This window comes from Clytia hemisphaerica, unplaced genomic scaffold, assembly GCF_902728285.1.
Source record: "Clytia hemisphaerica strain Z4C2 unplaced genomic scaffold, Clytia hemisphaerica genome assembly, whole genome shotgun sequence".
Classification (NCBI taxonomy): Eukaryota; Metazoa; Cnidaria; class Hydrozoa; order Leptothecata; family Clytiidae; genus Clytia; species Clytia hemisphaerica.
This window is the reverse complement of record NW_027103998.1, coordinates 2,753-15,079: the sequence shown is the minus strand read 5'-3', so window position 1 is coordinate 15,079 and position 12,327 is coordinate 2,753. Positions and strand designations below refer to the sequence as shown.

At 35.0% G+C, this 12,327-nt stretch overlaps 1 protein-coding gene across 1 annotated transcript; it reads left to right on the top strand.

Annotated features, from left to right (window-relative positions):
- Positions 1–10,460: 10,460 nt before the first annotated feature.
- LOC136811318 (transmembrane emp24 domain-containing protein 1-like) lies at positions 10,461–12,051 on the top strand. Its single transcript, XM_067067933.1, has 3 exons — positions 10,461–10,682; positions 10,975–11,259; positions 11,503–12,051. The coding sequence occupies exons 1-3, from the start codon at positions 10,536–10,538 to the stop codon at positions 11,734–11,736; spliced, it is 666 nt and encodes a 221-aa protein (XP_066924034.1). The 5' UTR covers positions 10,461–10,535; the 3' UTR covers positions 11,737–12,051.
- The last annotated feature ends 276 nt before the right edge of the window (positions 12,052–12,327 follow it).

Here is a 12,327-nt window from a genome sequence, read left to right as displayed (position 1 = left end):
TACCTAATAGCCGGGGGGGGGTTGGAATAAGCAGGGGGGTTGGAAAAAATCTCAAAATTTAATAAGCGGGGGGTTGGAATAAAAATGTCCTGGGTGGAAAATGTTTGAAAAGGAGGCTAATACAGCAGAATTAAGACAAAAAAGGGAACTTTCAAAAACATTTTCCCAAAAATTAATAAGCGGGGGGGGGGGTTGGAATAAGAATGTCCTGGGTGGAAAATTTTCGAAAAATTAATTAGCGGGGGGGACGGCTATTAGGTACCCGAGAGTAAGTATTTATCAAAAAAAGGTTCTCTTTTTTTTTGGTAATCAATTCCAACAAACAACAATCAATATAACAGTTTTTTGAAAACCATCCCACAGTGTAAACATTATCAACCAACTAAACCCACACCGCCAAAATTGTAAAAATAAGTCAATATAATTTCTATCAACAATTTCTCGTAAAATGTTCTTTTTTCCAACATTCTGATACCAATCATGGCTGGAGGCATCATTTGTAGAGTGACTGTGTGGCATTTCATTGCCATACCAAACATCAACCAAACAAAACTGACGCCAAAGCCAAATCTGTCGATTAAAAATTTCCATGAAAATTATAATTAAAACTGATCTCGTAAAATGCTTTTTTCAACATTCTGGAGGTGTTCAAAGTTAGAGGTATCATATGTAGAGCCAAGAAATACATGAAAAGTCATTTCCTATCCCATTTGCCATGAGATATATGAGTCAACAAATCAAACAAAAACCAACAAATCATGTCTCTTCACTTTCATGTCACGTCGTGTTTATATGGGGTATCAGAAAGTCAATCCACAAGAAGAGCCATCTTCCTTTATTATGGAGTGTTCCAAAACTATTGATAGGTTGTTTGGAAGTAAAGAAACCCACACAGTTTGTTTTATTTTAAAGATTTAACTTGAAAACAAACTGCATCTTTCCAGCAGAAACTCGTGTTCCAACCTGCTACATAACATTGGTCAGTCGGGTCTGCTACTAACATGTTATAGTTTTATTATAGCTGAGATTGAGAATCCGTAGGCAGAACTTGTAACATGTATTATGTGTATTATAATGTCAGTCGACTTGAATCATGATACATTACTCACATTTCACTGGATGCATTTTCGCTGTGACATTATCCGCAAAATTTTCTGACCGCGTTCTGAGACGGAGGCTAATTGGGCTAAAGTTTACCACGTGACCAGTGACTAAATGTCAATTCGAGCTCATAGATGATATATCGATATACGATATCTTGAAAGACAACGGACAATAATGACAGACCATGAGACTGTACCATTGGATCGTTTTCATTACACTAAAGAAGGTTCATACTTAAAAATTATAGGGAAACTGGTTGGGCTATAATGAAGCAAATAAATGGAGCTGTTAATTGTCCAAAAATTATAAAATACTCTGTACTTCTTATGGAAATTGTAGTCATAAAGATACGATTTTAACTATACAAGCAAGCTTTGATTTAGATGCGGTATAAATGGGTGAAAGGACCAAGAGACATTAAATAATTTGCTCTGAAAGGTCAAAAAGGCTCAATACAGAAACTAAAACACTAACACTCTCTATAGCCTAGTTATAGAATGAATTTTTAAGAGTTTGTAGATTTTCATAGCCTCTGATCCTTATTTCGCACAAACTTACCCCCCTCCCCACATAGGGCTAATAAGGAGACGTAATTTTTTTCAGGGGGAGCGGCAACCTCGCTCCCTGTGACATATCAACTTTTTTGATGCTTTCTGATAGCGCTAGATAATATATCCTCTGGCGTCAATCAATAACGTAAATAAAGCCTGGGATACACGGGGACGAGATTGGGGGAGCGGCTGATTTCGGCTTTTAAGGGTAATAAATTAAGACTTTATTGCTTGAAATTGTCGCAGTGACAGTAAAATAGTAACCTTTCATTTCTGAAAGATTATGTTATCGAAGTAATGAAAGGTCATTAGTTTGTAGTTAATTTCAGAAATAATCTTTCAGCTAACTACCATGAGCATCGTCCTCCTATTAACTCACTTATCAAACTCGATAACTGAGCTAATTTTAGTGGTTGCAAATTAAGTATAATGTGTACGTGTATGTTCAATGACGATTTAATGATTTAATTATACCGATAACACAGGAATGTAGTTCGCAATATTGTTGCAAATACTACTTTTAGTAAAGTTAAAAACTTAATCAAGTTCCCTTATAGGCTAGACTTTATCCCCTCAGTCTTTTTTAAACCAACTTTACGTTTCGAAAAACTTTGTCGAATTTAGGAGAGACTTTTCTTCAATATTGCGAGTATTTTGGTCTGTTTTTTCCTTGAAATTTATATTCTCCATCCGCACTTTTATCGATCACAACAAGTATTCAAACCTTCCAGGAATCGCGTCACTACCAAGTCAACCATTACATCACAAAAGGATTGGGTTCAGGTTTACCAGAAATCATTGTCCACATCTAGTGAGTGTGAAGATGCGTGATGACTGGAGAGAACTAGAGAAAAAACCAAAATCTCATCTCCTAATGATGTAACTTTTGGTTAAATGGGGGGTGAGGGTAGACAGGGGTCTTATTTAGGCCTGGCAAACGGTGAGTTTTGCTGGTTCAAGGCCTCAAGTACATATTTACCGCTAATCAATACACTGCGCTTGCTAAGAATTCGCCAGCCTACCAAAAAAAAAAGCAAAACCCCTGGTATAAGTGGTATATTCCTGGAATGCTAGGTTGGTTTTAACCTTATAATTGTCACCAGATCAATCATGACCTGGATGAAAATATTAAGAGACTTTTCAGATGCTATATTCAATGTTTGAGCGAAGCTCTCAGCGAGGCTGCACGTTTTTTTGAATGAGAAAAATATGTATGTAAGAAACGTAAGGCTTCGAGGCAAAAAAAATAAGAACATGCTATAAATAAAATACTCAAAAAGTCAAGACAGCTAAAAAACTTTTTGAAATTCTTATAAAAACCTATAGTTGCCTATTTTTACTTATTTCATGTTGTTTTAAATTGTTTTACATTTACATGGCGTTTTTAGATTTGTATAACACAGGAAAAAATATCTTCTAAAATAATGAAGACATGAAGTGCGTACGGCAAACGTACCGGAGGCACTTAGTCACAAAGGCATAGCAATTTAGATATCATAAAACACAAATAGAATGGACAATCTCGCTCTCTGAAAAAATAATCTGTTTCGGGATTGTTTTACAGTATGTATCTTTTTAACAGGCCCGACAGGACCTGGGAGACTAGGGAAACTTTGAGAAAATGAGATTTTTTTCTCAAATTCCTAGCGAATTTTATCCTTCAGCCACTTTTGTGATTTTTCAGCCGGGCCTGTTTTATCGGACAGCTTGTAATGATGTTTTACTTCGTTAAATTGTTGCAAGATTGTATGTTAATTTGTATGGAGTAGTTTATATGTATTATTGATAATCAGAAAATTGAGGTACGATTTCTCCCAAATTTGTGGTATGCAGTTATCTGGATTAGATTTTAAGATTATATTTCTATTATTGGATTCAGTTAATTGACGAGTAAATGCTATTTGTATCTGTAGTGAATTTACGTTTCTTTCATATATTGCATCTCAACAATACTAAATCTATTCCACAGTCTAATTATTCGAATTTGTTTGTAAAATTACAGCAACGTAATTTATGCTTTACATGTGGCTAAGTCTTTAATGTTTGATAAATATAAATCTATTCGAAGAGGTAGACAGACAGGTCAAAGTCACTTCTGAACCAAGTAACTGCGAAAATGAAGATGTTTCCGTTGATTCAATTGTGTAACATTGCTTTTGGCAAAAAGCTTGGAAAATCGGTATAGAGCTATCTTCTTCACAGAGAATGGCTCTCTCTGATGTCCAATCTGTTTTCTAGTTTAGAATTTGAAACAGTATTAAAGTATATCATAGACATATTGAGGTACAGCAATTTGTGGTGCGTTCGACCTGCCGTCCTAATGCAAATGATTACAATGCTGGACAAAAGGTTGTAGACAAATGGAATTTCAGTGAAAAATGATGAGAAAAATGACTCTTCAATGTGTCTGAAAGGGGATGGAAGTTAAGAAAAACACTTTTGAAGTCGTTGCATTGCTTTTGAATTGCTTTTGAGGGAACCACAAGCATAAAATCAGCGTTTTGATACTGGTGTAAGCCAGTTAGGTTTGCCCTTGTGGTTAGACTGCAGTGTGTGACTCCGAAAGACTTTGAACGGGTTTGGATGGGTTTGGAAAGCACCTAGAGCCTCTTGGGAACTTGTTTTTGATCGATATTGAAGTATTTTGCAAATATTGCAGAAGTCTACAAACCTTTTGTCCAGCATTGTAGGATTTGGTCCACACAGGCGTTAATATAATGGGATATATTGTCAATAATATGTTATTGTTTGGGGTATATGGACGAGTGCAACGAAATAGTTCCCTTTTTGAAGAAAATTCTTTTCAAAACAACTTTTCAAATTCTGACGAAAACTTTCATTTTCAAAGAAGAGATTCCGTAAAAGGCCGAACTTTGAACTTCAACTTAGCATCCTCACTAGATGCAAAGGATAGTTTCTTTGAGGGTTCGCGTGTACGCTAATATGAAGGAAAAAAGCCTTTCTCTCTGCTCCTCTAAGAAGAAAGCATCACCATTGGTACATCCCCATTAAACAGCTAGCATCTATTCAAAAACAATTAACACTGTGATTAACTCATTACAACATAGGATTAACTAACTAATTACTAATTATAAACTCAAAGTAAATACGACACGGGATAACTACACCGCTATTACTCAATTAGAAGAATAGATCAATAGGAAAATATACAAATCGAGTTTCTTGTTTATTTTATTCAGTTCTGATGACGGCATCTTCACAGTATGATCTTTAATCCTGCACAGCTTTTGTTTCACAGGCGTAACAACACTTCTAGTTTTGACAAAAGGTGCATATAATTTCTACTTATAGAGACTTATAACCAAACAACACATTGACGTGATTTTGTCATATCCCGAATTCATCGTTTTCTATATTACGTTGTTTTGATTTCTTCATTAATTCGTGTTTTTTTTGTTTGTTTTTTTCAAATGTCGTTTATGTTAGTTTTGGCTGTTTTGTACATGTTGATTTGAGCTTTAGTTTTTTGAATGCGGTTTGAGGGTTGGTATGGGTTGCAGTCAGTTATGACACAATCATTTACAAAATTTAGAAAACGCTGGAAAATCTTGGACGCAATCGCGTACATATAGCTCCGCACTTTTTTATTTTACTGATACGAGAGGTTGTTTTTTGAAAATGGAATTAAGCCTGTTCCCTGGCTATTTTAAATCTGCTGAGTGAGCCCAAACATTAACACCACAAGGCAAACACACCAGGGGGTAAACAAATGATACCTCCGCTCCATTTCAGAAATCGGAATATTTTTTTAATGAGATAAAGAAATCTGTAACATATCATATAAAGAATCTTTTTTGCTAAAAGTAAAACAAAATATGTCAGTGATTTGTAAAGAGTGGCCTAAAGATAGCACAGCACAGAGTAGCCTGGAAAAGCACAGAGCATAGAATCCCGTGCATCATGCATTCATATTCGAAAACAAACTTTTCCCGCGCTTTTTTCCTACTTTCCCGCGGTGTAAACCAAATTCGGATAAGTTTTCCCCGTTTACTATTGCCCGGTTTATCATCCCGATCACCGAAGTTTTTGGTAAAAAATGAACAGATTTTTGTTAATGACTTTTTCCAGATTTTTTCCTGTATATTATACTATTCGACATACCCATTCTGGTAAGAAATTGTGTTCCTTTTTAATTGATAGCTCTCACCTGTGAGATTTCTTTCTTTCCTCAGGGTTGTATGATATATTATGTGGTGAAGGTAGGGTACCACAGCAGTACCCCCACAGTAGTACCAGAAGAGAATAAATTCAGCAGTGTCGTGTTTTTGAACTTGTAGCTAAGTAAGCATATAGTCCACTATAATTTTATAAAACAATCAGAAATGACAAATTGGGCTCTCTAATTTAAAGTCTTTTACAGGAGTAGACAACATCAGATTTCTGAGGTAAAATGTTTGTTTTGAAATTCCTGGGATTTCCACAATTATCTACCGTGAGCGTGAGATCTGGTAAAACTTGCATCAGTGGAGGCTAACATGCATAGCCCTTAAATGAATGCCTTGGCTGGTCATTAAAATACAACTGCATCAAAATGCAGCTCCGCTCGCAGCTCTACTCTACCATTCTTGTTTTGATTTAACTTTGTATTTTTAATGACCAGCCAGGTCTTTCATTTCAGGGCTATTATATGCATGTTAGCCTACTGATGCAAGTTATCCGATTTCACGGTACTGTAGTGTAGCTACAAAACAATTGAAACTCCTGATTTCCAATACAAAATCAATTTTTTGTGGAAAATCTGGAATATATCTTTGGCCAGGCCCAAAAGACCTTTTTTCAAAGAAGACGTCCTGTTGAATAATTATGTAGTCCAGCCATAAAAACAAAGATAGAGCCTTGCATAATTACCGTATCATGCATATTGTAATAATTATGCATGGTTTTATCATTGTTTTTCTGCTGGCACGAGGCAAATGCCGCTGTAAAAGCTACCGTAAATTTGATTATTCCTTGTTTACCGCGGCAAATTTGCCGCGGTAAATTTTCTGAAAAATGTTAATAAAGTCAAAGAAACTTCAAAAGTGCCAAATCGTTTAAGTTCTTTGTTTTCTGATCATTTAGGAGACGTCTAGTACTTTGGATGACATAGGCTGTATACTCCTATATATTTCTCAAGTCAAAATTCAATAAACAAAAAAATGCCGCAGCAAAATGCTGTTTTGCCTCAGCAAATTTGATAAAGAGCATTTTGCCGCGGCAGAAAAAATGACGAGGCAAAATAAGCTGAATTACCAGGGCTAGTAATAGTTATGAAAACAAATTTGTCGTCAAAGAGATTTAACAGTAAGTGAAAATACAGGCCAGAATATCAACAGTTCCATTTTTTAACCAATCGTTCCAAGTTAGAGCAGTCGATGGTACAAAGGTATAAATTTTTTCTGTACGTTAATAATGTCAGGTGTGAAATTAATAATGGCTCTTTGAGTCTCAAATGAAATTTATTTGATGCGTGTCCAACAATTTTAAAGTCATTAATTGAGCAATTATTTCCCTTGTCATGGCAATGTTTCCTAATGGCGGTCGCATAAGTGTCGTTGTATTTCAATTCTTTGCTCGTCAGAAGAGAGATTTATACAAAATCAGGGAATCGAAATTTCTAGACAATCGTTCTTTTAAATCGTTTGTTAACAATTTTGTAATAAAAAGTTATGTTTTGTATAAGAAGCAAATTTATTTGGTTCCATTGGTTCAGTGTATCAAATCATTCAGTTTAGTTTACACTTTGGTATCTTCATTGTGTCACAGCGATAGGTTTGTTTTTATTTTAGTTTGTATCTTTGAAAGACCCCATCAGATTTAGGCAGGGCTGTCGGATTTAAGACCACTCACGGTAGATGTTTTGGTGAATGTGACACTCTTTTGAATAACTAGAGATAGAGACAAGATAATTTATCATGTTTTTATTGGCTGAGGAAAAGTAATGTATGTGGAGTAATTAGGCCAGGCCCAATTAATTGTTTGGTTCGTGTCCTAGAAGCTTTGAGAAATGGATTGGTTGGTAGCTAAAATTGGACCTTTTTTTCATTTTCCCACCAAAAACCTCAATTTTTTTAATTCCTCAAGCAAACGTGCAATCCTGGAATCCAACCGCAAATGTAAAGAAATAGCCTAAAGCCCGGATCCACAAAGGCATATGCTGTGACCGCAAGATAACTTCTACACTTGGAAATTTAGGCGTTTGCGGTGTGTGCTTAAAGGAATATAGCTGTGGCTCTCTGCTTTTAGGTGCTTTATATTTGTTTTTAAGTACGGGTTACACCAGGACATGTTCTGTGCGCAAAGTGGATGTTGTTTATAGAAGAATCAAAGCAGTCAGTTAATAGAGAACTGCAGAGATGTAGGTTTAGGCGCTGTGGTATATAGTGGTCATTGACCTTGATTGCTGCACAATCGACTGAGGTTCAATTCCCACTCGGAGCGGTTCACTTGGCAAGTGAATGAACCTTCGCCCGGGTCAGCCCATGCCATGTAAGGGGAATTGATTAGTCAGTTCAAGGTGCTGACGGGTGCTAATTGAAAGCGCCTATAGTTGCGAAAATGAGCCTCCTGCGACTAAGAAATAGTTATCATGTGAAAAGGAGGAAAATTTATTTGATTATTCCGACTCAAAGTGAAACACATTTTCTCAAAAATTTAGAGTCGGTCGGAGGACATGAACCAAACTATCAATTGGGCCTGGCCTTAGTTATTCAATAGTCGAACTCAATTTCGATTTAAAAAATTCTCAAATTTATAGGCCTCTAAGAAAATAAATTTTGGCGAGAATTAGCTTTAGCAAACAACCCATTTTTGTTCAATTATGTTTTAGCTGAAAAAAGAGGAAAAGAAGGGTTTTTAGGAGAAATAGAGATTAAATTGAAAGAAATTTCAATTTAGCAATTCACAATCTCAAGGGGACATGTTCATAAAAAAAGGCAAGCCCTGTGACATTCAAAAAATATGAAAAAATCATTTTTTGTTGATAAAACCTTCAAAATAGCTTCTAGATCAATAAAATTTCTGGGGTAAAAAGGTAACACAGGTCCAAAGGCACTAGAGTTGAAAGAATTTGGATTTTTAGGTTATTTTGCTGAAAATGGCTAAAAATGTAACATTTTCATTAAAAATGACCTAAATTTTTATTTCAGGTGAAAATAATTAAAGCAAGGTCTGGAAATAAAACTTTAGTGTGTTAACTACCCGCTGTTGTTATTTGCGGAGATTGCACATCGTTAAACCAAAGGTAATGGCTAAAGAAGTAACATGTTACAATATTAGCCGGTTTGTCCTATTATTTGTCAGTAAAGTCATAATATTGTCTCAAACATAGCATGAAGTCTGCTTTTTGATAAAGGATTCATTGATAAATCAACAAAATCTGGCTTAAAAGGAACAGAACATTGCAACCTTTAAGCCTTGTTACACCATTAGCCAATCAATTTTTTAACCCAAATGCATTGCCAATAACATCCCCTTCAACCCCCTAATGATGCCAATGTACCATTTTTTATGTAAGTATTACCTCACAGCTGTTTTAGAAATCCTTAGCCAATTTTTTTAAAAATTGCAATGTTACATCATTAGCCAGCTTCTTGCAAGCTTCAAATTATCATAATTTGAGATATACTAGAGCCATTTTTTTAAGAGTCTTCAGGGTGTGATACCTTACCCTCTTGGATTTTGCTGAAATTTAGACCAAATGATCTATCACAAAAGAAAATAAGACCCTGAAAATCTCACCTTGATATCGCAAAGTAGTTTTTAAGATACAGCGTCTCAAAGATAGGCTACTAAGCGAAAATTGACCCCTGAAAATCATGAACTCTGGTGGGGAGCAGATTTTGAAAGCCAATGAATTTTTATTCAAGTACATTAGAAAGCTGATTTACAGTGGATTTCAAAAACTTTTTGTAGGGAATCAGAAAAAATCAAATTGAGTCTCCAAAATTTTCCCCGAAAATCTCTAGCACCTCCTGTAGAGGGCTTCAAACTTTGCGTAATCTGGGTATGGAAGCACTTTTAGCTGGCTGCTGATGGTCCTTGGGACTTTTTTGAAGTAAACTTTTGACCTGGAGTGGTTTACTGGTGGGTTTTGGCCACAAAAATAACATTTTCAGGATACCCATCTTTGCGTAACCGTAAAAAATGGCCGAAAAAATTGCTATTTTGGCAGACCTGGAGCAAAATTCAAGATGGCGCATCTTTTTAAGGCAACACCAAATTTTTTTGAAACTTTCAGCAAGGCTTCCTTAGTAGGTCTTGTTTATAGCCTCAAAAAATCTCAGTGGGCTTTTGAAGTCTCTTAAAGATATGATCGATTGAAAATTTGCTTAACTTCGTTGTTTTCTCCCTCTTAAAATGCTAAATCAGGCCCACTTAAGGGCTCTAACAGTATAGTTTTTGTCAAAATATTGGTTGATCTTCTCTAGCCAACTAATCATTGACATTAGGGGAATAACTGAAAAAGATTTCAGGTCATTTCCATCAACAGATGACATTTTATGACTGTTTCTTTATTTTTAAGGACAGAATATGTAAAAAAATGAGACTGGCATCTGGCCTTTCCTACCATTCCAGAGCCCATATTTCCAGGAAACGCCTCAACCTTTCACAATTTGGTGAATAATAATCTTAAATATAAGCAGGTTACTTCAACTAAATGGGTTTAACAGTACTTAATTCCTATTCAAAAACTTTTTAGACTCATTCAGAAATCCTACTTTGACAATAATTTGCGCTTTACCGCAAAATTTCTAAGTCCAAGTGTTGTGATTAGCTTTAGACTGGGTGTACTTTCTATAATAATACTTTATTTTTTAATAATTATACAAGCTTTTACAAAAATTAAACATACTTAGAAATACACACACTTCAATAATCATGAAAAAGCTTATTGTTTTGATCAGTATGATATGCTTGACATTGTCAGAAATGGAAGATGGAATTTCTGTACTTGTTCCAGCTGGAAGGTCAGATTGTTACTTTCGTGAATTGAAAGTTGGAGATAGAATGGACCTTGAAATTCAGGTAATCAATGATATTGCTTTTTTGGTGTCTTTGTTTTGCTGATTTATCTTTCTGGAAACTCTTAATCTTTTTTAGCTAGGTCTATTAAGAAAAAAACTGTGATTTTGTGAATTTTTGTACCCTTATCAAGACCTTTTGTACCCTTATTTCCAAAAGTCTAGTGTTTTGAGTTGTAAACATGGATTTTTTTTGCTGCTTTTGTGACGTTAGCAGTTAGGATGAAAGTTTCAAAAGGCAAATGAAATAGAAATTAAAATTGATTAAAAGTGTTCTATTTTTTTATTATGACCAGGTCTTAAGTGGAGGGCACATTGATATCCATATTTTAGTATTATCGCCAACTGGCAGGATAATCTTAGACGAGCAAAGTGTCACAGAAACAAGTACTGAAATCAAAATTGATGAAAATGGGGCATACAAAGTTTGCTTGGATAACACATTCAGCTTGAGATCTGATAAAGTTGTATATTTTGATTTGGGTATTGATGAACACAATGGGACAACAGTAGATCATGCAGAATTATTTCAACAGATGCAATTAGAAAAAGACGAGATTGATAATACTAAGGATATTGCAGTAAGTGAAGCCCTCTAAAACCAATCATAACATTTTTACAAGTTTCGACTTTAACATCAAAAAACAATTTAACGATTTTAAGTAAATGAGTACGAAAGAAATTCCGAATAGTACATTATATACCAATTTTAACATTTTTACGAGTTTCGACTTTGACATATTTAAAAAAAGAACAAATATTTCTCAGAAAGTATAAAGTTTTCTTAACTTTCAAATTTTTAATTTTCTTCATTTCACTCTTAGAAATCGTTGGATAAGATTGAAATGATCTTTGAAACCATCCAAGAAATGCAGACGAGATTCAGAGCACGATATGCTCGACACCATTATTTACAAAATGCAAACATGACATTAGTTCAATGGTTTTCCGGAGCTTCATGCTTCTTGATGATCATGGTTGGAGGACTCCAAGTGTTTTTGATTAGAAACCTTTTTAAAGAGCAGAATGCGCAAAGAGGAATGAAAGCTGGTCTTTGATGATTGGTTATAGTGTTCTTTTTAATAGCAAGTATGAGATCATCGTATGCATGTCCTTTAATTCACCGATCCGTATATCTACCCTTACAAGGTATTTATCCAAGCACTTTCCTTACCACTATTTTGGTCTGAAATTGAAAAAAACTAAAAAAACTAAAAAAAAGTTCACTGAAATTCCAAGTTCTGTCTCAAGTGAAAGTCTTTGCCTTGACCATTTTAATATTCTACAAGCAATGAATTTGAGGGATGAGATCTTGCCTACTGTCACTCACAGGAAGGATTAAAGGACAAAAACACGAATTCAAAAGAAATAATTAGAAAATTCTTTTTTTAAAAGTCGTAATATGGGTCTCAACCAAACCTAAACAAAGCATCCATAGATTTTTCATCAAGAATTTTTTTAAACACCCCCTTCTCTCAGACCCGGTAGGATTTTTTCAGCCAGTGGGGATAGAAATAACGGACTGAAACTCGATGGGGATTGATATTCCCATATTTTTTATGGCTGGTGATTTCAATTCTTTTGTTTTCAAGTCAGAAAATTCAGTGGGGGTTGGAAAAAGAGCATCATATTTTGTAGTGAGGATTGGT